The sequence below is a fragment of the Petaurus breviceps genome, unplaced genomic scaffold, assembly GCF_028583685.1.
Source record: "Petaurus breviceps papuanus isolate PSGF00001 unplaced genomic scaffold, PetGlider_PUasm1.0 90466, whole genome shotgun sequence".
In the NCBI taxonomy this organism is placed as follows: Eukaryota; Metazoa; Chordata; class Mammalia; order Diprotodontia; family Petauridae; genus Petaurus; species Petaurus breviceps.
The window spans coordinates 3192510-3219279 of record NW_027187260.1 but is presented as its reverse complement, the minus strand read 5'-3'; the positions used below and the strand labels follow the sequence as shown (position 1 = coordinate 3219279).

At 36.6% G+C, this 26770-nt stretch overlaps 1 protein-coding gene across 18 annotated transcripts in view; it reads left to right on the top strand.

Moving 5' to 3' along the window:
• The window catches only part of DISP1 (dispatched RND transporter family member 1), a 238302-nt gene that overhangs the window by 192433 nt on the left and 19099 nt on the right, over positions 1-26770 (top strand). For 16 of the 18 annotated variants that reach the window (XM_069062618.1, XM_069062631.1, XM_069062626.1 and 13 more), the window contains one exon: positions 13299-13328. The exons of 1 other annotated variant lie outside the window; for it this stretch is intronic. In XM_069062618.1, coding sequence (XP_068918719.1) covers positions 13299-13328 — 30 coding nt within the window. Of the gene's footprint in view, positions 1-13298; positions 13329-19482; positions 19749-26770 lie in introns of those variants that run through there. One more of the 18 variants, XM_069062633.1, reaches the window with a different exon arrangement.

Below are 26770 nucleotides of genomic sequence, written 5' to 3'. Positions count from 1 at the left end.
AAGCAAAGAGTAAGGTGAAGCATTTAGGGGAGACACTGTGGTAGAATAGTAAAAGCACCATAGTCTTGGGATCAGAAGACCCAGAGCCCTGATACCTATGAGTTTTGTGGTCAATAGAGAAGTCACTTAACTTTTCAAAACCTAGATTCCCTTATCTGTAAAATGTCAGGGTTGGACTAGTTGACCTCTGAGGTCCTTCCTAATTCTAACTCTAATTCTCTAACAGTTGGAATTTTAGTATAAAGAAATTTCAGGACTAAGAATTCATGGGATCATAGATTTTGAGCTGGAAGAAACTTGAAAGGTGCTCCGTAGTCCAATTTCCTCATTTTACAGTTGAGGAAACCAAACAATGGAGGCTTAAGTGATTTGCTCGGGGTCACCTATCCAGTGTTTGAGGAGGGATTTAAACCTCAACTGCTTACTATCTCTATGATTCTGGACAAGTCATTTAACTACCTTTGCCTTGGTTTCCTTAGCTATAAAAGGGGGGTAGTGATAAGCACCTACCTCCTAGCACCTAAATTTGTTATTTAGACCAAATCAAATAATAGTTATTAAGACGTTACAAGTGCTAAAATATACTATGTAAGTGTTAACTATTATTATTAGCTTTCTTTCCCACTCCTCATTTAAATTGGTCTCTCCACTGCTTCCAAATACACCAAGTTCATTTATGCCTCTGTGACTTCCCTTTTCCTTGATAACTTCTATCCACTACAGCCTTAAAACCATTGCCCAAATGTTTACCTAATATATGAAGCCCTCCAAGACTATCACTTTCTACATGAGTTTTTCCATTCTCCCAGATTCCTGTTGCATGCATTTGGATACTAATTATTTAATTTCTTTTATGTTGTTTCATGTACAGAGGTCTTGTTTACTTAGCTAAATTTCAGAGTGCCTATCACAGTTTTAGATATACAGTAGATAGTCAATATTTGAGTTGAATCGACATAAAATGGGTTGAATTATATATAGTTTTTGTTATATATATACATACATATGTATATAAAAATAAAATCTTTATTCTTTAAAACTGGTGATCCATTTGTGGTAGTTATAGTAACTCTTAGTTGATCCAGATATTTGATTATTCTTTTCTCCAACTATTCTGCATAAATGGAAATTTACTGTGCTCATAAAATATCTCTCTATATACACAATTGCTCTTTTTTATAGATGATGTAGCTTATAGTGTTTCAATAAATCAACATTTATTGAGCACTATGTGTAAAACACTGCTCAAGGCATTGGTGGGAGCTGGAGGCAGGTGATTACAAAGATGGAGGACATACCATTTCCATCAAAGAACTTCTAATTTAGTAGGAAAAATAATGGACAAAACACAGAACATACTTTATAGGTTCGATAAAATCATGTTTGTAGTTTTTCATTCACATCTAACCGTGTGACTGCTTTATTTTTCTTTTTTAGTGCTAGCACCTACTCCACCATGCTGAATGGTTTCATCAATGCAAAAATTCTCTTGGGAAAGCTCATCTTAGCTAATGCTGACACACTGGGTGCTTAGCATCAGCTTTCTCTCTTATCTAATTATAGCAAATGCATAAATGCCATTTTCTAGATTTTGGAGATCAGATATTTTGCCTTACAATTAATTTTTCAAATAATCCAAACTCCCCCTGCCCCCTTTAAGATGTGATTGTGACTCTTCCATTTTTACAGTTAATGCCAGATCATCAAAATGACCAGTACTCCCAAGTGTTTATCTTTTACCATACAGGAAATGCCCTGCACAAGTGGTTGTGTTTATTGTTATCCTTCAAGTCACTTGACACAGACCATAAACATTTAGCCATGATGCATGAAAGATGGATTAGAAGCTTGGCTTAGCTTGTCTGCAGTTTTTCTGTTTCATCTTCACAGCTGAATCCAAGTGTGCCTGTGATGATTCATGGTAATAGTTAATAATGAAGAATGACTTTGTTTTTGTTGGAAGTCATTAAAAGAATTCACAGCAAATGTGTGAATCTCTTACTATGAGTTCACCCTTTTCTAAATCAGTATACCAACCTGGATCTAATATATATAAATTAACTTTAAAGTTTTTTTGTTTTAAGTCATGCTGAACTATTTGATTTCATCATATTGCACCTAATTAGATTTCTGATGAGTCTAAAACTGGCCTCCTGAACATTTTCTGCAGATATTTTGGTTACTTCTTTTTGCTTACTTCATAGAAAAGCTGGAAATACAGATTCCCTTACAAGTATTTCAGAAGTTCAGGAATATTACTGGCCAATCATTTGTGGTATCTTAAAAATTTTTGAATTGTGGTTTTTAGTTTCCTCATTACTTATTGCTTGCTATCTTACTACAAGAAAGAACTTTGTCTAGACTGTTTGAGCATAATCAGCTTTCTGTAGCTTGTCAGAGTATTATTGAATTTGAACTTGAATAAAGGTACAGCACAGTGTCCGGTACATAGTAGATATTTAATAAATATCGATTGATTGATTTAGGTAATATTGACACTTCGGGTACTTAAAAAGTGGTGCTTTCTAAGCAGAATTAGTAAAAACATGATAAAGAAGTTTTGTGGCCATTATAGCAACTTTATCTCCTACCTTCACAATGACCTTGAACCTGCTTCCTACTCCTTCATAAAAAGCATCATCGGGGCTGCTAGGTGGCACAGTGAATAGAGCACTGGCCCTTGAGTCAGGATGACTTGAGTGCTAATATGACCTCAGACACTTAATACTTACTAGCCATGTAACCTTGGGCAAGTCACTTAATCCCAATTGCCCTGACTCACCCCCCCCAAAAAAGCAAAATAAATGAATGAATAAATAAATAAATGAATGAATAAAATTATGCTTAGAGGTCCTGTATTTCATTGAAGGTCCATTAAAAACATCATCATTTTGATGGCATTTGTTCATGCCAGCTTTTCCTGACATTGACAAGCTGGATAAAGTATCAATAGGAAAAGGAAGACAGGATGGTGAATAGGACTAGACACAATGCCTTAGGATGATCCTATGAAGAAACTGGGTATGTTTAATCAAGAGTAGATCTGACTTAAGCAAGAAGGATATGGAGATACCTTCAAGTATCTGAGGAGTAGTTTGGGGTTAGACTTGTTTGGATTGGCCCCAGAGGATAGAACTAGGAAGAGAACATAGAAATTACAAAGAGGCAGAATTAGGATCAATATGAAGAAAATCTTCCCACCAATTAGATCTGTCCAGAAATGGAAGGGGCTACCTCTAAGTTTCCTTTAGTGGAAGTCTTCAAGCAGATGCTGGGTGATCCCTTTGGTTGTCAAGGGAATTCTTGGTCAGATAGCAGTGGCACCAGATGACCTTTACAATCTCTTTAACCTATTACATTCTGTGATTCAGCATTTCTTCTCATTGCTTCTCCACTTTGATATATCTTCTCTGTGGTTCTTTCTAACTTTCTTGATATGACTTTCTCTCATTCTTTTTCTTTTCTCTACAATCTCTGGTTACTTTCCCCTGGCTTTCCAATCATGCAACTCTACCTCCATTGTACTATGCCTTTAGTGTCTCCCTTTCTCTTCCTTATCATATCCTCATTTATATGTTTCACTGGAGGATAATGACTAAGTAGTTAGAATGGTTGGCAGAATATCACAGGGACCTGAAAATACTGACAGATTTTTCTTCCATGTTTAGCCATATGATTTTACTTCTGTTTAGTGCAGTCTTGCCTTTTATAACCAATCTCTTCATCAGCCTACAAAATGTGATGTTATCTTGAAAGTCATGCTGAAGATTTTATCATTATATTTGAAAAATAAGAAAGGGAAGATGTAAGGGAAAAAAAGAAATAGAATCCTATACAAAGGACCTTCTGTATGTGTCTCCTTAGCAGGCTTGCTGTTCACTTCCTCCAGTATTTTCTGACTGCAAAAAAGCTATAGTGGTAGGATTAAAGACAGAAATCTTTATATAACTTAGTGATCATGTTTTACCTCTAGTTATGCTGTAGGTTTTTCAGAACATCTGTTTGGATAGCAACTTCAGAGGGTTATTATGTTTTCCCAGGAGGCATCTCTGTGGTTACCCCAATTATCTGTTTTTCAGAATAGACTTCTGCTCATTGCTTTGATTAACATAAAATGAACTTGTTACTAAAGGCAGAAAGAATTCAATGACTTTTATTGCATTTATGGTTGTAACATTCTCTAAGGGGCACACTTGGGGGAAGGTAGGGGAGGGGGAGGAAAGAACATTTATGTCTTGTGCTAGCCCAAATTATACATGGTAGAATTCTATTTCTCTGGAATTACTTCTTTTACCAGAAACTTGGCACCATGAAAAGGCCTTTATGGTTTTTCTTTTTTTCTTAATTAAATTTTATTTTTTTTCAATCAGCAAAACTTTGCCTTTTCTCCCTTCTACCCTTTCTTCCTTTTCACCGAGAAAGAAAAACAAGGCCCCTATTATAAACATGTGTAGTCAAATGAAACAAATTCCTCCATATGTCATGTCCAAAAACAATATTTCTCAGTCTTCATTCAGTCTATCACCTCTCTATCAGAAGATGAGTAGTATATTTTATTAAGAGTCCTCTGGAATTATAGTTGGTCATTGCATTGGCCAGAGTTCTAAAGTCTTTCAAAGTTGTTTGTCTTTACAATGATGTTGATATTGTATAAATTATTTTCCTGGTTCTATTCACTTCACTCTGTATCTGTTCACACAAGTCTTCCCAGATTTCTCTGAAACTGTCCCCTTTATTCTTCCTTATACCGTGTTTCCCCGATAATAAGACACTGTCTTATTTTTTTTGGACAGAAAAACACCAGAGGGCTTATTTTCAGGGGAGGGCTTATTATAATGAACATTGACAGCAATTTTAATAAACAGGTAAATGTGAACAAAAAAATGTACCTTTATTCAATAAGCAAATCACTGGGGAAGAACAGGATGACGCGCTCACTGCTGCAGCTCTGATTGGATGCAGCTCGGAGCACGGCATGCGTTTCACCCGGGGGGGGGGGGACGGTGCATACACAGGGTACCGTAATGTAGCGTGTAGCGCAGGGGATCACCTTCACTACAGTAGCAATCTCAATAGGGCTTATTTTCGGGGGAGGGCTTATTTTAGAGGAATCTTACACAGTAAAGGGAGGGCTTATTTTCGAGATAGGTCTTATTATCGGGGAAACACGGGTAGCACAATAATATTTTATCACATTTATATACTATAATTTATTCAATCACTCCTAAATCGATGGATACTCCCTTAATTTCCATTTCTTTGCCATAAATAGTACTGTTCTTATAGATCTTTTTAGTCTTTCTTTGATCTCTTTGGGGATATATATTTGATGTTGGTATTGCTGGTTTGAAGTTTGATAAATTTTTCCAGGTTGATAAATTTTTGGGCATACTTCCAATTGCTTTCCCAAATGACTGGATGAATTTATAGCTCTATCAACAGAACAAGAATGTGCCCGTTTTCCCACAGCCTCTCCAGCATTTACCTGTTTCCTTTTTTGATCAGCTTTGGTAATTTGATGAATATGAGGTAAAACATTAGGATTTTTAAAATATGTATTTCTCTGTTTTTAGTGATTAGAGCATTCATATGTCTGTTCATGTTTTCCTTTGAAAAGTGTCCATGCATAGCTTTCAACCATTTAGCAGTTGGGGAATGGCTGTTATTCTTATAAATTTGAATCAGTTCTATAAACATATTTGAAATGAGACATTTATTAGAGAAATTTGCTGCAATTCTTTATCTGCTTCTAGTTTTAGCTACATTGCTTTTGTTTATGAAAAATCATCATAATTTTGTGTATTCAAAATTTTACTTCCCATGATCATCTCTATCTTTTGTTTATGAACTCTTCCTCTATCCATAGATTTGGCAGGTAATTTCTTGCTTGCTCCTCTAATTTATTTATGATTTCACCCTTTTTGACTGAGTCATATACCCACTGGGAACATATTAGTATACAGTCTGAGATCTTAGTATTTACCTAGCTTTGTCAGACATCTTTCTAGTTTCCCTGGAAGTTTTCATCCTATATTGACTTCTTACTCCAATAGCTGGAGTCTTTGGAAATATCAAACACTAGGTTAAGTAGTTTTCCACTTTTTGAGGAAAAATAGGAAATATTTTCCAGGACATGAGCTTTTTGGTAGAGGATATAGATTTAAAATTCTTTGTAGATCATTTCTATAGTTTATATATAAATGTACCCTGGCTCATGTAAATCAGCAGTTACTAAATTGTGTATTCTATTGTACTTGTGTTGATATGTCTATGTTCAATTGGTTTATTTGGCTGATGATTTTTATCTTCTAGGCTATTAGTAAAATCAAAAGGGCTTTTGTTGAGCTTGGCAACTTGCCAAAATGCAAAGGGTCTTCATAGCATCAAAGTCTGTTGAAACTAAAAGAGCAGGTAGAAATGATCTAGCCCAGTTTACTCATTTAACAAAAAAAGTTTTATTTGTATCTTTCATTTTCACATCACATTCATTTCCAAATATGAATGTCCTCCCCACTATCCAGCTTAGTCTTTTAACAGGGATTTTTGTTTGTTTGGTTGTTTTTTGGTGAGGCAACTGGGGTTAAGTGACTTGCCCAGGGTCACAGTGTCTGTGTCAAGTGTCAAGTGTCTGATCAGAGGTTGAATCTGAACTTAGGTCCTCTTGATTTCAGGGTAGGTGCTTTATCTACTGCACCACCTAGCTGCCCCAACAAAGATTTTTAAGTAACACAAAATCAATGTACACACTGACCATGTCTAACAAGCATATGTAGCCTCCTGTACCCATCATCTCCCACCTTTTCAAGGAAAAGAAGAAAGTTCATTTCTACATCTGTTCTTATGGCTGAACTTGGTCATTGTAATTATAGAACTTTCAGCTGCATTTTATTATTCTTGCCACTTACATTATTGTGATTATTGTGTATATTTATTTCCTTTTTCTGCTTATTTTATTATGGCTTATTTCATATAAATTTTTCTCATTCTTCCCTGAACTCCTCATATTTGTCATTTTGTATGGTACAATAATTCATTATGTTCATTTGCCAGTTTGTCTAACTATATTCCCCAATCAGTGAGCATCCACCTTGCTACCATTAATATAGTTTTTTCTTTGAAATTTATTTATTTTTAGTTTACAACATTCAGTTCCACAAGTTTTTGAGTTCCAAATTTTCACCTCTTCCCCCACCCCCTCCTGCCCAAGATGACATGCAATCCAATATAAGTTCTATATATAACTTTACATTAAATATATTTTCATAATAGTCAGGTTGTAAAGAATAATTATAACCAATGGAATGCACCACAAGAGAGAAGAAACAAAACAAAAAAGAGAGAAAGCAAATAGTTGGCTTCAATCTGCATTAAGACTCCATAATTCTTTCTTTGGATGGTGGATAGCCTTTTCCATCCTGAGTCTTTTGGAGATGGCTTAGAACCTTGCATTACTGAGAAGAGCCCAGTCTATCAAAGTTAGTCATCATAGATACAACATGTCTGTAATTGTGTACAATGTTCTCCTGGTTCTACTCCCCTCACTCAACATTAGTTCATGTAACTCTTTCCAAGTTCCAGTCCATCTGCTCCTCTTTTCTTATAGAACAATCATATTCCATTACATTCATATACTGCAGCTTGTTTAGCCATTTCCCAATTAATGGGCATCCCCTTGATTTACACTTCTTTGCCACCACAGAAAGAGTCGCTATAAATATTTTTGTACATATGGGTCTTTTCATGAATATATGTTATATTTTGCTGTTGTGAATATTTTGTATATATCAAGATATATGGGACTTCCTTATTTTACAGAGGAGGAAGCTGACACCCAAAGAAATCAGTAACTTAACCAGTTACATTGATACTTAGCAACAGAACCCTTGACCTGCAGGTCCATTTTTAGAAGCTAATTGTTATGGGTCTTTGAATCATCTTTTGCTATCATAAAAGTCTCTTACTGGATAGAGTTAAAATACAAGATTTTAAAAATACCTATACATATTACATCACAACAAAGGTTAGAAAAATGCATACTTAACAACATTCACTTTGCTTTTACAGGACAGGGAAGAATGATTAAAGAGGAAGTTTTTAAATTCCCTGACAAAAGGTGGAACTTAGAATCTGAATGTTAGAAGGAAATTGTGGTACTTTGAAATAGAGGTGGTGGAGGATGCTAATTTTTTTCTTTTTTAAGAGTAGAATAACCTGGTTGAAGCTTCCAGGTCAAGAAAAGAAAGACTAGAATTGTGAACTGGTGGCAGTCCTAAAATATTAGATAGAATTTAGAAGAACTATAGAGATTATCTTGTCCAAACTCCTCATTTTATAGATGATGACAATAACAACTTGTATTTACATAGCATTTGATATATGTGTGTGTATATATATATATACTATTGTCCTTTTATAGTAACAAAAATGGACTACATTTATAGAAGTCTTTATAAAGTTAACAATACATTTTCTCCGTGACAACCTTATAAGATTGGTAGTGCTAGAATAGTATTATTTTGTAGAAAAGAAAATTAGGCCTACAGAGGTAAAGTGACTTACCCATGGTCAGAGTGGACCACCTCTGTATAGAATTGGTTTGTTCAATACTTTCATCTTTACTTTCCTTAGAGCAATTTCTTCTTCATTAAATACTTTGGGGTGGTAGGATAATTATAAGGTGGCTTCACTCTCCTTAATGGTGAAAATCATTTGTTATTTAAAAATCTTTTAGAACTCTTTTTCCTTTTTTTGCCTATTTGTTGTCCTTACATTTTCACCATTAAATGTCTTCAGGATGATGTGTCTGTTGCCAAGTTTTCCATAAATGCCTTTCCCTCTTCACTATGTCCTACTATTTATGAATTACTACTACATAATCTTCCACCTTACTTCTCCATAAGACAATTTTATATTCAAAACTGATACTGCTATTGGTCATCTCTCTTTTTGGCAAGTAGGTAAGTGTTCTTTCAGCATGACAGTTCTTAGACATTTTTGTTCTCCTCATTGTGATAAGTGATTTTTATCAGTTAAATTAGTTATGAAATTCATTGTCCTTCCCTCCATCTATTTCCCATTTTTTTGTGTGTTTCAGTAACTTGTTTAAATAAATCAGATGAGAGGAAACCAATATACGCAAATGACTACAATGGTTACAATGAAAACACTAAAATAAAGCTGATTGCTAAGTAACTGTAATGCCCAGTCTTGGCCCCAGAGAAAAGATTAGAAAAAACACCTTTCTCTTTTTTTGTAGTGAGGTAAGGAGCTACAGGTTCAGAGTATTGTGAACACTGCCACATTCAATCTCCTCTCAGATCTATTAGAATTCTCCCTGAGATCTAGAGAATCCTTTCTGAATCTAAAGTTTTCTTTCAGTGGAATAAAGGCCATTGTTTTGGTTGGTTTTGTTTAGCTATTTCTCTTTTGAAAAATGACTATGATATGGAAACAAAAGACATCAATCAAATTTATTATTAAAAAACAGTTTGTGAGAGCATATTTAATGGTATACAATCTTTTTTATCATTTTTATTTTCTTCTGGCTTTGCATTAATTTTATTCTTTGCTCTTAGAAGTCAGCAGACCATACAAAGACAGCTGATTCAGGAGTGACTCCCATATGAGTAATGTTGTTGTGAGGATCAAATGAGATTTTAATGGTAAAGCTCTTAGCATAGTATCTGGCACATATTATGTGCTACATAAAGGTTAGCTATTATCTTCAGCAGCAGCATCAATACTATTATCATTAATGTCATGACTTGTTTCCTATCTGTTAAGATGTAACCAGGTTCATTGTTTGTGACAGTATTTGTTACTCATCGTTGTGAAAAAAAATATGTATATATATATATATATATATATATATATATATATATATATTAATACTGTATGCTGCATCTGTATGCTGCATTTAGTCTTAAGTCTTCTGGACACAATTTTGATTGATGTTACATCATTCTGAATCCAAGCTTCCAATGCCCTCCAAATAACTCTGTGCTTCAAGACAATCTTAAGTAATATTCAAGGAATCTTGAACAAGAAAAGATCACAGTATGTAAAAATGCAGTTTGGATTCACATTCCCAATTTATTGAGTAACCAAGTCACCATCCCATTCCTTTCTAGTCCTCTCTCTTTGGACACCTATAAGACTCTTACTAGAGATCTAGACTGAGAATCTATCAGAATGGGAAGTATCTTTTCTGTATCAGAAGTTTCCTTTCATTGGTAAAGAGTGCATTTCTCTTGGATGGGTCCTAGCACTAGTCACTTCCAGGTTGAAGAAGACCTTAATCTTATCTAGGCATTCAGTTAAATTTGATTATTGATTTTAATTCATTTCCATAAGAAGGGCCTTAGCTTTTGTTCTACTCATTTTTAAAGGGCAAAGTCTGGAAAAGATTATTATTTCATAATATTTACAGTTTTATTAAAAAGGTTTTTTTAAAATATGCTTCCACATCAGGTTTGGTGCCTTCTAATTCTTTTATTGAAGATAGAAGTCATCTGTGGGTATGAGGCTTCTGTGTAGTTCATAAGTCATTGACTGCTCTCATTTCTCACATATTTTCCAACATGTTTTTTCACCATCCTTACATATAAACTACCTTTCAATCAATCAATAAGAATTCTTTTTTTTTTAATACCTGTATTGTACCAAGCACTATGCTAGACCCTGAGGATACAGAGATGAAAAAGAGAAACTGGCCCTTCTCTCAAGCAACTTTGTAATGGTAATATAATTTTGAATTTGAAGATACCTTTGTGTTGGCAAAAGTAGCAGGTACTTAGCATTTAGTAACTTATCAAGCCTCTGTTGGGGAAACAGAAGGTATGAACTCCTGTCTCCTGTTACTGATGTAACAGGAAGGGGTTGGCTAAAACAGGAAGCTAATGCTGTGTATATAAGGAAAAGCCCCAGAGAGGCACCATCAGAATTTCTTGAGACCAGCATCTGGTGGCAGAGCAGCTACAGAAGAGAGAATCAAGAACTGAGCCAGAATTTCCTGACAACTTGTCGTGGTGGAGCTTCTTCTGAACAGGAGCCCAGAGCCTGCAGCCTGCAGCTGGCAGCCCACAGCCAGGAGCCCAGGTGACTGAGGAAGCATGACTGGGATGCTGAGACTTTGTCTGTTTGTGGCTTGGTTGAGCCTTGAATTCCTTGGAGCAGAAATGGTGAAGGAGCTGACATGGACCAGACCCTGTGAATTTGAGTGTGGAGCAGGACCTTCCCAGAAAGCTGGTCAAGGAACTGAGAGCTGTCTGCCATTGAACCCAGTTGACAGTCTGGTGAATCAAGGTAGAATCTGGGACCATGGAAGGGGATGCAGGGAATCTGAGAACAGGTCCCAAGTCAAGATGAAAAGACCTCTTCTTGGGTACTGAGTAATTATGGAATTATAGTTTACTAGTGACCTAAGGGGTAGAGGGTTTTGTGTATGATACTTAGTAATTGATTGCTGAATAAGTGACTGATTGAGCTAATCAAGACTTTTCCCCAAGAGTGGAAGACTTTGACTATGTACTTTGAGACTACTGATAAGTGACTGATTGAGTTAAGAGTGACTATTTTACTTTGAGACCATGTTGTGAATATTATATTGTGATTTTCTGTGATAAGTTGTAATATTGTGAATGCTGTACCTTGATTTTCTGTGGATGTTTTGCTTTTGTTATAGAATAAATAGAATGATCACTATACTGTGTAATCAGAACCTTAAAAGCTGTTCACAGTAGCATTCATCTGGAAGGCTTCTGTGCATGGCATTACAAACTTATATTCTATATTTTGCATTTAAATCACCATTTGAAAGTATACACTAATTTAATATAGAGGAAGAAGGGATATGAGAAAGCATCTCCCTTGAATTTTTATAGAGGAGGGAGACTAGTGAATGTAAAACGCCACTCAGAATATTAAATTTTTAAATGTTTTACTGAACCACCCCTGCCTTCTCCTTTTAAAAATTCTTTATTAGAAGGGATGGTTTTCTATAAGGAGAATGAGAAAGAGATTCCATGGGAAATGAAGATGATATAAAAAAGATATCAATAAAATTTTTTTGTTACAGAAAATTTTATTGTTCCTTCCTTTTTTTGGCCTCTTAATCTTCTGCAATACAATGTAAACTAAAATTATTTTCACAGTGGTCTTGTTTTATCATGAATACTGCCATACAAGATAACTAGTTGTTCCATGAAATGGTCTTTGGACTCATGATAAAAAAACAATTCTGCCCACTCCTTTATTTGCCTCTCCAAGGAGAGCTGGTGAGCCATATTCCCATTTAGCAGCAACTTCCTTTTGTCTTTTGCTTTCATTTATAGTAAGAATGTTATGTTATATGATAAATTAATTTCTTCCAGTAATGTGTCTACATGTTGGTTCTTAGACTAGAATGTCACATTTAGACTTTCAGCAGCTAAGTTAAGGTTTATCTGGTCCCAAACCATATGAGTCTTTACATTCTTGGCCCCATTTTCCACAATTCTGCCGTTTTCTTTATTCAACAAGCATTTTTAAGTGTTTACTACATTACAGGCAAAGTGCTGAGGACAGAAAGAAACAGTTCCTTCTTTTGAGAAACTAACATTCCTGTAAAAATGAGCCTACATTCAGTCATCTGAGTGCCATTGTCACTGAGAAAGCAGAAGGGAGCAAATGACTGGGGACCATTTGGTATTTTTCCTTGTTTTATGGATTTTATGGACAAATAATTTGTCACCAAGTGGTCAGCCTAATGATGATGGTCTCCATATTTAATTAGGGTGATCCTCAGAAAGAAGACACAATCTGTTGCTGGGACCACAACTGAAATCTCTCCATTTTTGCAAAACCCTTCAGAGCTTATACTCTGCTTACATAACTTCCAAGAACATAGGTTCACTTCCAAATTATAATAAGGGATTTATATACCTGGGGAGTTGGGTAGGTGGAGAGGGATGGAAAGAAAGAGGGAGAGATCTAGAGACTGAGATTGAGATTGTCCAGACCTGCTATTTCATCAATGTTAGGAACTCTAGGGAGTAGAAACTCCTCTCACTGGTACAATTCTTCTGTAACTAAGAGTATTAAAGAGTTATTTGAAAGCACTGAGACATTAAGTAACTTGCCCCTGCCCAAGTAATATGTGTTAAGAGACAGGACTTAAATCTAGGTCTTTCTACGGCAAGAGTGGTCCCTCTCCCCATTGTGCCATGGCATTGTCTTTCTATATACATGTGTAATAACTTATATGATACTTTGTTTATAATTAATAATTAATGTGGCTTTTTTTTTCTTTCCTTTTTCAGACCACCCAGACCTCTCAAGTTACCAAAAAGGTAAAAAAAAAAAAGTCCCTTTTTACGTCCAAAGAAAATAAAAGGGTTTTTTTTGTATAATTTTGTTCCTAAGGCTATAGTAATAGTCCTGAATCTCTGAAGGAATGGCCCTTTATATTCTGGCAAAATTAGCCATTTGCATTAGCTATAATCATCTTAATAATGCTAGAATACTACAATAGTCTTAATAACTAGCACTTGTATAGCACTCTAAGGTTTCCAAAGGTTTAATATACCATATCTCATTTGTCCTCCTAACCCTGTGAGGTAATTGCTATTATTGTCTCCATTTTATAAATGAGGAACCTGAGGCAAACAGAAGTTAAGTGAGTTGCCCAGTATCAGACCTATTAAGTGTCTAGGGCCAGATTTAAACTCCAGTCTTCCTGATTCTAAATCCAACACTATTCATTGTACCACATAGTTGCCTTATTTTCCATTCTTATTTGTAACAAATAAAGTTTCTGCTTCTAATTAGACCTAGAGTAATATTATTCTGCCAGTTTTTCTGACCTTGGGTCAAATTTATGGCAGTGGTATATTCAAATGGTGGTCATTCTGTACTTGTCTTTAATATTTTGAGACAAACTTCAATCCAACAAACATTTTTAAGTCCCTACTCTGGGCAAAGCTTTATTCCTTTGTATGCTTGGTGTTCCCTTAAAAAAGAAATCTTGAAATAGAAGTTTTGGCCAATGGATGTAGAGATCTGGAAAGAAGCTTAGAGTTCATCTGTTTCAACCTTTGCCTTTTACAGATGAGCAAACTGATTCTAAAAAAAAAAAAACAACTGATCGTTAGAGAGGTGAAGGCACAGGCCTCATTGGTAAAAAGTGACCAAGTCAGGATTCAGACCCATGTCCTCCTGACTTCAAATTCACTGCCTTTTCCATTGCACCAAATTGGATTTTTTTTCTTTTCTTTTTTTTCAGGGTTAAGTGACTTACCCAAAGTCACATGGCTAGTAAGTGTGTCAAGTGTCTGAGGCAGGATTTGAACTCAGGTCCTCCTGACTTCAGGGCCATTCTATTCACTGCGCCACCCAGCTGCCCCAGATTTTTTCTTTTCTTCAGCGTGAAAACAAAGAAAATAAAACCTTGAAGTTTCTGATCCAAGTCTAAACCAGCCAGAACACCCCCACCCTGAGCAGGTTTTGTTATAAAGCCATTATATTTACCCAGGTATTAGTGGCTTTTGAAATTCTTATTAGCTAAGGGGTTCTAAATGCTGATAGTGATGAAACCTGTTGAGTGAAATTATCATCTCTTTGAAGCAATATGACTGGATAAGTCACCATTTGCCCTCTTTTGTGGTGAAAATAAGAAAAAAGAAAAGAACAGGAGATTATACAAGTAAATATGTTGCATTATTGAGAAAATGAATTTCTGTTTTTCTAGAAACAATACCAGTCTCTTAAAGAAAGAAGAGTTTTACCTTTGGAAAAGTTTTATAGGGTTTTTATTTTTGGTTTTCCCAAGTGGAGTGTAATGTTCAGAGTGTTTTGAGAAAAAAGTCCCAATCTGGTCTTATTACCTCTGGCATACAAACATACATTCCCAGTTTATTGCAGCAGTAACACAAGAAAGAATCTATAGCCCTTTCATCTCCTGAGAAATTTCTTAAGATGTGGACAGGACTTTCTTTACTTTGGGTCCAGGAACAGATGATAAAGCACTTTCTGGATGCCTCTTTAGGTTATAACAACACCTTTTGTTTTGTGCATAGCATTATAACAAGCATAGATTATTAAACATGTGTCTAGAGGGGAGAGATCAGAACATTCTATTGGCTGTATGCTGAACCCTAAGGCTTTGTAGATGCTCTGTATTTGTAGGCAGTTTCAATAGGGGCAGTGTGCTTATCATTCTACATAGATTACCAAGTGCCCCTCATTTTTTTTTTAAGGTTTAATAATAACTTGAGCATGAAACATATAACTGAGGTTGGAGAAGAAGAGGAGAAAGACTAAAGAAAGAAAGAAGAAATAATCTAGAGGAGATAGATAATGCTAATAGGCTGCTTATGATTATTCCAAGAGTAATGACTTGGAAACCTTTACAATTTATTCATTTCCAAAGCAGTCTCACATCTATTTATTTTCTCTTATCTTCATAGCCCATTAAGGCACAGAAAGCATTATGTTACCTATGTGACACATAGTATAATATTGACACATGTATAGGAGATACCTTGTTTGGGATGAGGATATCAGGCAAAACAAACTGATAAATAAATAGGATCTCATGTTTTCTACATCTTTCAATGAGTAATATGATAGTTAAAAAATGGTCTCTTTGTTGAAAATGTCTTGAGAAAGGCTGCCATTCCCCTTCTAAATACGCTTAGCAAGGATGTCTTTCTTGTGTATAGATTTTTCTCTTTAAAATTTTCTGCAGATAGGAAAGTAGGCATATGAGCTGGTTGTTATTCATGTTCTAACAGTTGCCTTTTTTAGGATAATGGTAGAATCCAAGATTTTGTCCCTACTTTTGTTTAAGGATCCCCCAAAGGGCCATGAAGAAGAGCATAGTGGACTTGAGCAGTCTGCAAACTAACCACAAAACAGGGATTATTCCCGAGAAACAGCGTAAAGTTTGTCATCAAAGGAATGTATAATTGAAAAAGAAGTTAAACCTGTGTCATAGGAGCAAGGAATGTACAATGCATAGATTGTATTGCTATCAACACCCTTGCAATGTCAGTAGAATGCAAGGAATGCATGTTGGCAAAGAGGAAGACATCGATGAGAGTCACACCGTTTCGGATGCTGTCTGCATCACTGGAGTGAATACTCACACTGATAAAATCCTAAATCCTTTGGAGTTTTAGAGTATTAACAGAGGACTTATGTGAGACACAGAGGTTAAATTGTTTGTCTAAGGTCACACACTTAGTTGTGGCTTTAGGTGGCACAATGGTTAGAGTGTTAGACCTGGAGGTGGAAGTCTTTACTGACTTTACCTGGAGCAATTAATTCACTTGAACTCTCTCAGCTTCCTTATTTGTAAAAGGGAGGTAATAATAGCATCCAGGGTTGTTGTGAGAATCAAATGAAATAATATGTATAAAATGCTTTGCAAAACTTAAAGTGCTCTATAAAAACTCTCTATCTTTTAAAATGATCTAGGACCACTAATTTTTATCCTAGTTCTTTTAATGATAAAGCAACCTTAAAAGTGATTCTATAGATATTCAGTGAGAAACACTGGAGCATAAGGAGGTAGTATGGCATGTCTATGGATATTGAGTTAATTTGAAAAAGAGCTAGAAAATTAACTCAGATCCTAGTTTATTGTTTTAGGTTTTAACCACTAGTGAACACCTCTACCTTGGCAAAGAAGTCACTTTTTTTTTTTTGGCTTTTTGGAGGGGGGAAGGCAGGGCAGTTGGGGTTAAGTGACTTGCCCACAGTCACACTGCTAGTAAGTGTTAAGTGTCTGAGGTTGGATTTGAACTCAAGTCCTCCTGACTCCAGGGCCAGTGCTCTATTCACTGCGCCACCTAGCTGCCCCAGATATATTTCTTAATTTCAGTATTATCAGATTCTTTTTAAAAAATGTCTGAGAGGAATAAAATCACCTTTGGAACTTTGAGGTATATAGTGATTAAATTTGCACATAGTAGGAACTCTATGAAGATTTGTTCAGTGAATGAACAAGCCATTTTAGTTGGTAGTGCCCTGAGGCTTACAATAGTAAACATAGCATCCGGGGACCAAGAAAATCTGTCACCAGGACATTAGTTCCACTGGAGAGATGGACTAACATAGTCTTTAAATTCAGAATGGGGGAGGGGGGAGAGAGAGAGAGAGAAAGGAGGGAAGAGAAGGAGGAAGAAAGGGAGGGAGGGAGGAAAGAAAAAAAAGGGGGAGAAAAAAAAGGAAGGAAATTCGAAAAAGAAAAGGGAGGTATAAATTGATAATGTGGCCAAGGGACTAGTCCTCTTGAGAATTCCATTGATCCTATGGTTTACTTTTCAAAGAACAAAAGAATATTGTTCAAGTTTCTCATTATAACCCTGGAAACCTGGGGAAAGGAACAGTGGTCTCAAGAGAGATCATAACAGAGGATTTATGGGTTCTTTTAATTTCCTTAACTTTTCCAATTTTCATACTTTATGAGATTCTTGTCTTGATATTATACTCTTATCCAGACTTCATAAAGTACATGAAACATTTGTAGAGTTACTTTTTCTTCAGGATATTGTATAGGCAGTAGTAGGAATAGAAATATATACAGGAATTTGACAGTGTTTGGAGGAAGCAGCAGATTCCCTGAGCATGACCTAAGAAATGAATGAAATTAGCTATTAGGGTTGGTGTTCAACATGATAATGTGTCTGCTAAGGTTACTGATCCTATTCTTGAATTGTAACAGTGTCTCTAAGCTAGGTTAGCCCTTGAAATATTTGCTGGAATTTAGATTGACATTTAGCAAGGTTAAAAGAGTTCAGGAGAAATGTGCTGAAATCAGTAACAGTATAAAGTTTCCATCTGCACTCAGCACGCATCTATGGCATAGACCTGTGCTATCAAATCAAAGCCAAATGTTTTCAAAGGGAAGAAAGGCAATTATCCAGTGAGGTTCTCTTAAATTGCTATGCTGAGGTGTATGTGCCTTGCAAAAAACAAAACAAAATGATTATTTCAGCTAATTGAGTCATCATAGAGCCACTGAGCAGTTTGTGACCCTCAATTAAAAATTGATAGGTGGCTCTGCTTTGGTAAAAAGGGTAAAAAAATGATCCTGTCTAGGGGCAGGTAGGTGGTGCAGTAAATAGAGCGGCCCTGGAGTGAGGAGGACCTGAGTTCAAATGTGACCTTAGACACTTAACTAGCCGTGTGACCTTGAACAAGTCATTTAACCCCAATTGCCCTGCCCTCCTCCCTCCAAAAAAAATGATCCTGTCTAAAGAAAACTGATCCATTGATAAAGTACAATTTTTAAGTGTATAAAATCTAAGACAATTTTTAGTTCAAGGGTGAGATTTTCAAAATGGCAGATAAGTGTATCCCATGGTGATGAGTGTGTGTGTATGTGTATTCTAGCAAATTATATTGAAAGTAGTTAACACAAGGTTTATTTCTTTCATTTTCTGTTTAAAAAAAATCTTTGGCATCACTGAAGAGTAAGAGTTTCAGAATGGGAAAGCCAAGTGCAGATATTTAGACCAATAACCCTTTTGCTTCAAAACAAGTAACTTTGATCTTCATTTGCATTTGGTGGAGGAGGAATTCAAATATGGAGAACTTCTCTGTGTATTGGGTGTGTTGTAGAAATTTGAAAGAGGCTGACCATTTGGTATTTACATTTGAACAACCATAATCAGCAAATTTTGATTTATGTGCTTTCTTAAAAGCATTTGAGGAATTGTTTTCTGTATTTCATTTACCAGATTAGACTGGGCAGCTTTTCTGGAGTAAGGGAGGCAGGGAGGGAAAGGGGGAGAGAGAGAGAGAGAGTTCCAGAATTTGCTTTCTAATGAATTATATTGGAGATAGTAAATTGCAAACTTTCTTTCATTTTCTGTTTAAAATAAAAACAAAAATAAAAATCTTTGACATCAGAGAATTGAGGGAGAAGATTTTATGTGGATAGAGAACTATCAGTGAGTTCAAGAGAATTTTTTTTCAATGTTTTTATTTTCAGCATTATAGTATTCAATAGGTGCAAGAGGCAGCAGTGTAGTTAATGGGAAAGAGCCCTACTGGACTCCAAGAGCCAGAAGATTTTGTTGAGCGCAACCCCACCTTCCCTTCCCTTCCCTTAATTGATCTGTAAGCAACAACTCCACCTTCCCTTCCCTTCCATTGATCTGTAAGCAGGCATTTTAGCATAACTTTTACCCTTCCCTCTCCTAATTGATCCAGGTGGGGGTTTCAGCCTAGGGTAAAATCTCTGCTCCATTCTTCCCTATGCCCCCCCACCCCATCTCCACCCATTCTGGATTCCCCATACCTCAGGCTAGGAAAAGCAAGGGGAAAATTCAAATATACATTGACCAATCACTGATTGTAGTTTCAGCTTACATAACCTAACTATTGTAATCTCTTTAAAAACTGGCATATTGTTCATGCCAATTTACTGTCTGATTTGGGTATGTGACCACAGCAGTCCCACAGCAATAAAATCCACTTTCAATTTTAATCTGGGGATCTTCTGTCTCACTCCTTTTATGCCCAACATAAATTGGAAGCCCTAGGGAGATCTGCAGTGTTCGTGAAACCGCAAAGATCCCTGAATAAGAAGAGCTCTCAGCCTCGGGAGGTAGGCATCTGCTCGCCCCGATCCCTAGGCGGGGGCTAGCCCCTGATGACATTCCAGGGCCCCAGGTCTCGAGGAGGGAAAGATCGCATCTGCCTCCCGACTCCGACTTGCTCCTCATTCGATCTTTCATGGATCCATTTCCTCCAGTTTGGGGGTGAGTAAAAATCTGTTCTGGTTCTGTTGTGGAGGGTGGAGGGCTAGACGTGGCCATTTTTCATCTCCTCTCTGGTGAAGCTTTGGGTCGCCAAAGCCTCTCAACCGTCAGTATTTTGGTTTATGTTTGTATGTTTTTTTTGTGTGTCCTGCGCTCCCTTGAGCTCATTTGCTTCCTGTTCAGAATTTGTGGGAAGCAATTAAGTAGCTAGGGACAATTATTTGTCAGTATGCATCCTATATGTTCTTTGTGTGTCCTGCACTCGCTTGAGCTCATTTGCTTCCTGTTCAGTATCTTCGGAGGCAAAACAAGCAGCTAGGGACTATTGTCCTCGTGAAGTCTTGTCTTGAGCTCATTCTCTTAAAGCCTTCCCATTTTTTATTCTGCAAAGCAGGTATTCTAGTGGTTATCAGACGAGCACCTCCAAGGGAGTTTTTCTGATTTCCACTGGGAAGACATATTTGTTTATAAGACTATACTGTTTGTCTGTCTTTTCATCCTAGAACATGGGAGGTTCAGCCAGTACATCAAAAACTCCCCTAGGTTGCATACTAAGCCATTTTAGAGTAGCCTATCAGGACGGGCAGATTATGGGGTCCCCTTGAAGAAGAGAAAACTCATTTCTTATTGTATGAATGGGTAGCCCACGTTTGCGGTGGGCTGGTCCCCTCAGGGAAGTTTCAACAAGCAAATTATCCAATCAGTGTGGTGGGTGGTCACAGGGAATCCAGGACATCCGGATCAGTTCTCTTATATTGATGTCTGGTTAGATCTCGTCACCTCTCCTCCTCCCTGGCTTAGGAACTGTCCTTTCCAAAGGGGCATCCGAATCCTGGTGGCCCACCCGCTCTCGGACACTCCTAAGACAAAACCTCCCACAAAATCCTACAGGGTCATAGCAAGGAGCATAATTTCCCACCCCCTTACAGCCCTCGATCCCCTTCCTCTGCCTCTTCTCCTACTGACTCCTCGGGGCTTCCAACCTCCCCAGTCCCCTTTGGCCCCACCACAGCCTGGACTGGGGCAAACTATCAGCCCCCAAAAGAACCCTCTTCTGCTTCAGCCATCCTTCCCCTCGGGGAATAAACTCCAGAAACAGAAGGGTTTTGAGGGCATGGTTATATCCCATCTGGTAGAAATTGCCCAAAAGGTTTATGACAACAGGGACAGCCCCTCTGATAAAGCAGACAAGAAGCTTGCCCAGATCCTTGTGGCTGCAACTCAGACTCCCAAACAGGGTACCTGAGTGGGCTCTATACCATGTGGTACCCACACCCCTCTTGCAAGGGACCAGTATGCATACTGTAAAGAGTTAAGCCATTGGAAAAATGAATGCACCCGGGGACAGAGACTCTCCAGAGTCCTCCAAAAACTCAAAGAGGGGAAGGGGCAAAACTTTTTACTGTGCTGGTCCTTCCCCTCCTCATGAGTATTGGGAAAGTAGGGAGGTGGGCCCCTCTTTGGGAATTCCTCCCCTCTGATCAAAGAAGCAGGCAGGCTAGATCTCCTGCCTGACCAGTTAAAGCCAATTAAGTGTGGAACTTTGAGATTGGCAAATTCAAAGCTCACTTTCAAAAGGTCCACCAAAAATTCTCCCTGTTGTTATAATAATTTGAAATTTTTAATTTGGGAAAATTACAATTTCTTTACAAAATATATTTGCAAATTCTGAGAACTGATCATTAAGAAGTTGGAAATAGGATATTGGGATTGCTTAAAAGAAAGAAGTTTTTTGTTATCTCAGCTTGACTTGTTCCTTGAATTTGAAAAAGGAAAATTTAATAGTGTTTGTGAAACACTTGATTGTAAAATACAATGACTGGCATATGTTGGTATCTCTCTAACTTTGAATCCATGCCAGAATTGATAAAGTCAATTATTGTATAAGTCATTTGATATTTATTGTTATTTTGTTGCCATCTTTCTGAGACTGTATTGTGTTTCTAAAAGTCTATTTAGCTAAGTGAACTTAAGAAACATTTTTGAAGTAGAAATAGTATTACAGCTATTTAAAAAAAAATCTGAATTTCGTATTGCATGTGTATTGGGTTTTTATGTTATAAAATTTGTTAATTTAAACTTATATTTGGGTTACAAACAGGCAATAATAATGTTGGTATTTCATTTAAAATTTTGGCTAAATTATGTAATTTGGAAAAATTATGAACTCTGATGTTAAAAACAATTATCTTTTTACTATTCTGAAACTGTTGAGTCATCTAAGGATATAGATATATATGTTAACTTGGATGTATGTGAATATATAATGTCTTGGGAAATTTATATTAGGAGCATTTTAACACCAAATTTTAGGAAATTCCTATACTTGAAGGTTTACTTTATAATTATTATGTTCGTCAACCTTAAGTAAAACCTTTCTTAGGGGTGAAGTTTGTGTCAATGGTTATGGGATGAATGATTTTCTGTGCAAAGCAATTTGGAAATTACTAAATTAAGATCACCAGATTGGTAATTACTTGATTTTGGTTTGAAGTTTAAATTCAGGTACATAATAATTGTTTCTGATATTGTTACTGGTAAACATTGGTATTATGAATGTTATAATAGAAGCAGTTTCTCATGCTCTAAATGCTGTTAAATTAAGAATTATACTGTCAGAGAAATAAGAAAATGATGGTGGATGAAGTACTCTGACCATGTCAGAGTATCAGTTATAATATTCTGAAATGTTGTAATTTAAGAAATCATACACTTTTAAGTTTTTCTTTTTTTAAGTTTCAATTCATAAATCAAGTATTTACAATATCATGCTTGGGAAAAACTACTTATTGGTAATTATGTGAAGAAAAGACCCTGTGAATTCTCTTCTAAGCTTTGTAAACCCTACAGATCTACCCAAATGATTTTGGGTCCCAGCTGTTTAAGGGGGGCAATGATCAGGTGCTTGGAATGATGGGGTACTTGGGTACCTGATATTTAGGTTAATCAGAGTTACTTTAGTTGAGAGAAAAGAGAGATACCGTTTTTAACACCAGGTTAATTCAAACTGTCTTTAAAGTCTATTTATGAAAAGCTGAACAAAGCAGATGAGGTTAGGGGACAAATGGGGTTCATCCAGCCCCTCCTGTTTCCAGATAGTTGATATCAGTTTTAGAAGTATGTTGAGAGAGCATGAGGAAGTTTTGGGAAGGCAGAAAGATTTGTAACTTGAGTTTGTAATTAATAGCTCAATAAAATTTTAGATGGCCCTATCTGAAGGACACTAGTCCGTATTTATTTGCTATTTAATAATTTGAGGGACTGTAAACTTTACTATTCTTCTAAGCCTTAATTACAGGAGTTGTCATAAGATCCCATAATGGGATGGCAGAGGCTGTAGGCTGTGAACTGTTCAAAGTGGATATGTGTGCTTGGAAAAGTTTGGGGACAACCTCAGACACTGCCCAGGTGGGATCTCTCTGACTTTCCCAATTGTGCCTTTTCTTTCTGAAAAGGAAACCTCCCACCTATTTATGCCTAAGCCTTGCTTTCAGCACCTGGTGACTACCTAAATGACTAGCAGAGATGACTCATGCCTGGAATCAAGCAAAGCTAAGGAAGTTTTCCTTCTGGCAAGGTTTGACTTTGTCCCTCTCTTATTCTATAGCAAATTCACTGAGAAGTAATATTCAGGGCCAAATAAATGAATAAATATAGAGATAACATCCCTCAAAGAAGGATGTGATTGGTAATAAGGCAAAAAGTAATGAAATAGACGCCTGATTAACCAGGATAGTGAAGTTTGAGGAAAGCAACAGGATCAGGCTAGATGATAGCTAGGATTAAATACAGATGCATAAAATTGGCTTTAAAAATTTCCTATTATGTGAATTCATGATTTGAGCATGTTTGGGAATAAGATCAGAGGTATGGATTTTGGATTTTAGCACAAGGATTGTGTAAGATAGTGGTAAGGGTGAAGCTAATGTTAATCTGTTAGGCATCTGTCTGATAATTTTACAAAGGACAGATGAAATCAATTTTTAAAATTTTTCATATTTTAAAGGACTCCTATACCAGGTACAGGATTTAGGAAAGGTAGAAATAGCAAAGAATAAATAAATTGAAAATTATCTGTAGTTTCAAAATATGGCACTAATCTTAAGTAATTGTACTAATTTATATTAAGTCAAAATTATCTGGTCATCTCTAGATCTGAACTGGAGAAGCAAAACTCCTATTTAGATTCCATAACTACATGAGGCATCTGGGATGTAAAAGTGCTGCTTAAATGAAATAGGACACTGGGATACAAGGAATTGTATGTTAATTATGATTCTTGTATAGTTTGTATGTAAGTTTTCTTGGTTATCTTGGTGACATGTACCTGACTTAATGTATTTATGTCATTTTGTAAAATTGTGAGAAAAACCTCATTGTATTAACTGAGCCTAGCCCTATGTGGCTAAGAAAACTGAACTATTTGTTTGAACCTAGTCTTGCATGGCTAAAAACTGGATCTTTATATGTAAAATCATGTTTCTGGGAGCTCTTGTATTGTACGTTTGAACTCTAGTCATATAAGGATCATTCCTTGAGCCTTGGAATCTGAAAAAAACGACATCAGATGCATACAGCTTTCCCAAGAATCTGGACCTGACCTCTTTTGGGACAGCTTCTTTCCTGGAGAAATTCAACTAGAGGACCGATGGAAAAATGTGTCCCCCTCCCCTTCCTTGAGACTATGGCCTTGATTATAGGAAGTCCCTATTAACTGTTAAATTGCTAATTGTCAAGGACCCCCGCTACCATCCTTTAGGAACAGAATTGGATGCCCTAGATGATGTGGTCCCAGTCATGTCAAAGGTTTGACATACCTACAAAAACAGAGTAGGGAATGTTGAGCACAACCCCACCTTCCCTTCCTTTAATTGATCTGTAAGCAACAACTCCACCTTCCCTTCCTTTCCACTGATCTGTAAGCAGGCATTTTAGCATAACTTTTACCCCTCCCTTCCCTTCTACTGATCTATAAGAAGGCATTTTAACATAACTTTTACCCCTCCCTTCCCTTCCATTGAACTATAAGCAGGCATTTTAGCATAACTTTTTCCCTTCCCTCTCCTAATTGATCTGGGTAGGGTTTCAGCCTAGGATAAAATCCCTCCTCCATTCTTCCCTGCCTCCCCCCCCCCCCCCTCCCCATCTCCACCCATTCTGGATTCCCTGTACCTCAGCCTAGGAAAAGCATGGGGAAAATTCAAATATACACTGACCAATCACTGATTGTAGTTTCAGCTTACGTAACCTATTGTAATCTCTTTAAAAACTAGCATATTGTTCATGCCAATTTAACTGTCTGGTTTGGGTATGTGACCCCAGCAGTCCCACGGCAATAAAATCCACTTTCAATTTTAATCTCAGGGATCTTCTATCTCACTCCTTTTATGCCCAACAATTTCAGTTCTAACCCTGGCTCTGCTATTAACTTAAGCTCTGTCTCTGGCAAGTCATTTAACTTCTCTGTAGCTTCTTCTTTAAAATTAGGAAAGAGCAATGATCAATAAAAATAGACCCTATCAGTCTAGAGCCCATGCATAGATTGAGCTTTGTTATACAAAGTCAGCATCCATCTGGTCCACCTCCCTCCTTTTACAGAAGAGGAAACAGAAACCTGGGAAGTTTAAGGGATTCACCCAAGGTCACACAGGTAACAAGTAACACAACTGATAATTTCAGCTGAGATTTCCTCACTCCAGCCTTGCTGCCCTAATGCTTACATTTCATTTTATGAGAGAAAAGAGAGTTATATCTCCTAATTTCTTTCTAGGATGATTGCCATAAAACAATAGTTTTGAAAAATGTCTTTCATATAAATTTTGATTGTGGAGAGCTTTATACTTTAAAATAGAAATATATTATATTTTAATTTCTTCATTTGAGGACAAAGCTTTGAGTGAGTATCCTTATAAATTTAAAAGATATGAATATTTTTTTTTAAAAGTTATCTCTTCCTAGGCACATAGAATAACTTGTTCAGAACTATATTCATAGCTGCTTAGCATGGTTTTGAAAAATAACTCATAATTATAATCACTAAATTTGTGAGCCAGCAGCCTATTTTCAAATGAACCAGAAGTAGTCTTAAATTATAAAGCAGCTAAATAGTCTTAAATTATGAATTATATTTTATGAACATTGAAGAGTAATTTTCTAAGACCAAAGTTTTCCTAATCAAGATTCAAGGAAACTTCATCTGGCAGAAATGGGGGAGGGGGTGTTGGGAAGTTCTTAAAATACTCTTTGTTAATTTAATTTTCATTTTGTTCCCTTTATTAAGTTAGATCCTTTCAGAGTTTCTCAGTCCTGGTGAAAGTGGGGGAAAGTCATGGGATCAATTGGTTTATAGTTGGAAGGGACTTTAGAAGCTTTCTAGTCTAGCACCCTCATTTTACAGAGGAATAAATTGGGAGATTTGCCCAAGATTGCACAGATAAGTAATAAGTAGTAGGGTAAGAATTCCAACCCAGATCCTTTGCTCTTTCCACCAAGCCATGCTGCCCCCTATTTTCATTTCTGACCATTAATATTGTTTGGTCTTGAGGCAGACAAGTGGCATAGTATATATGAGTGCTGGATTTAGAATCAGTAAGACCAGAGTTCAGATCCTATTCTTATTAGCTTTGTAACTCCAGCATGTCATTTTAACCCCCTCCAAAATGGAGAAAATGATGACACCTATACAATAGCATTATCACGAGAGGATTAAATGCGTTAACATCTGTAAAGGCACTTTGTACACTTGAAAGCACTGTATAAAAGCTATCCACTATTATTGTATATTCCATGCTATGTTATCTCTCCTCTAAAGATTTACAACCTGTATCTCATTACAAACAATTCTTCTGAGGACGTTTCTAGGCGGATGACCTTCAAATGTGACCTCAGACATTTGATGCTTACTAGCTGTATGACCCTGGGCAAGTCAGTCCCAATCACCTTACCCCGGAATATCCAATCATAATCGATCCCCTATATACAGTGCTTTCAAGTGTACAAAGTGCCTTTACAGATGTTAACGC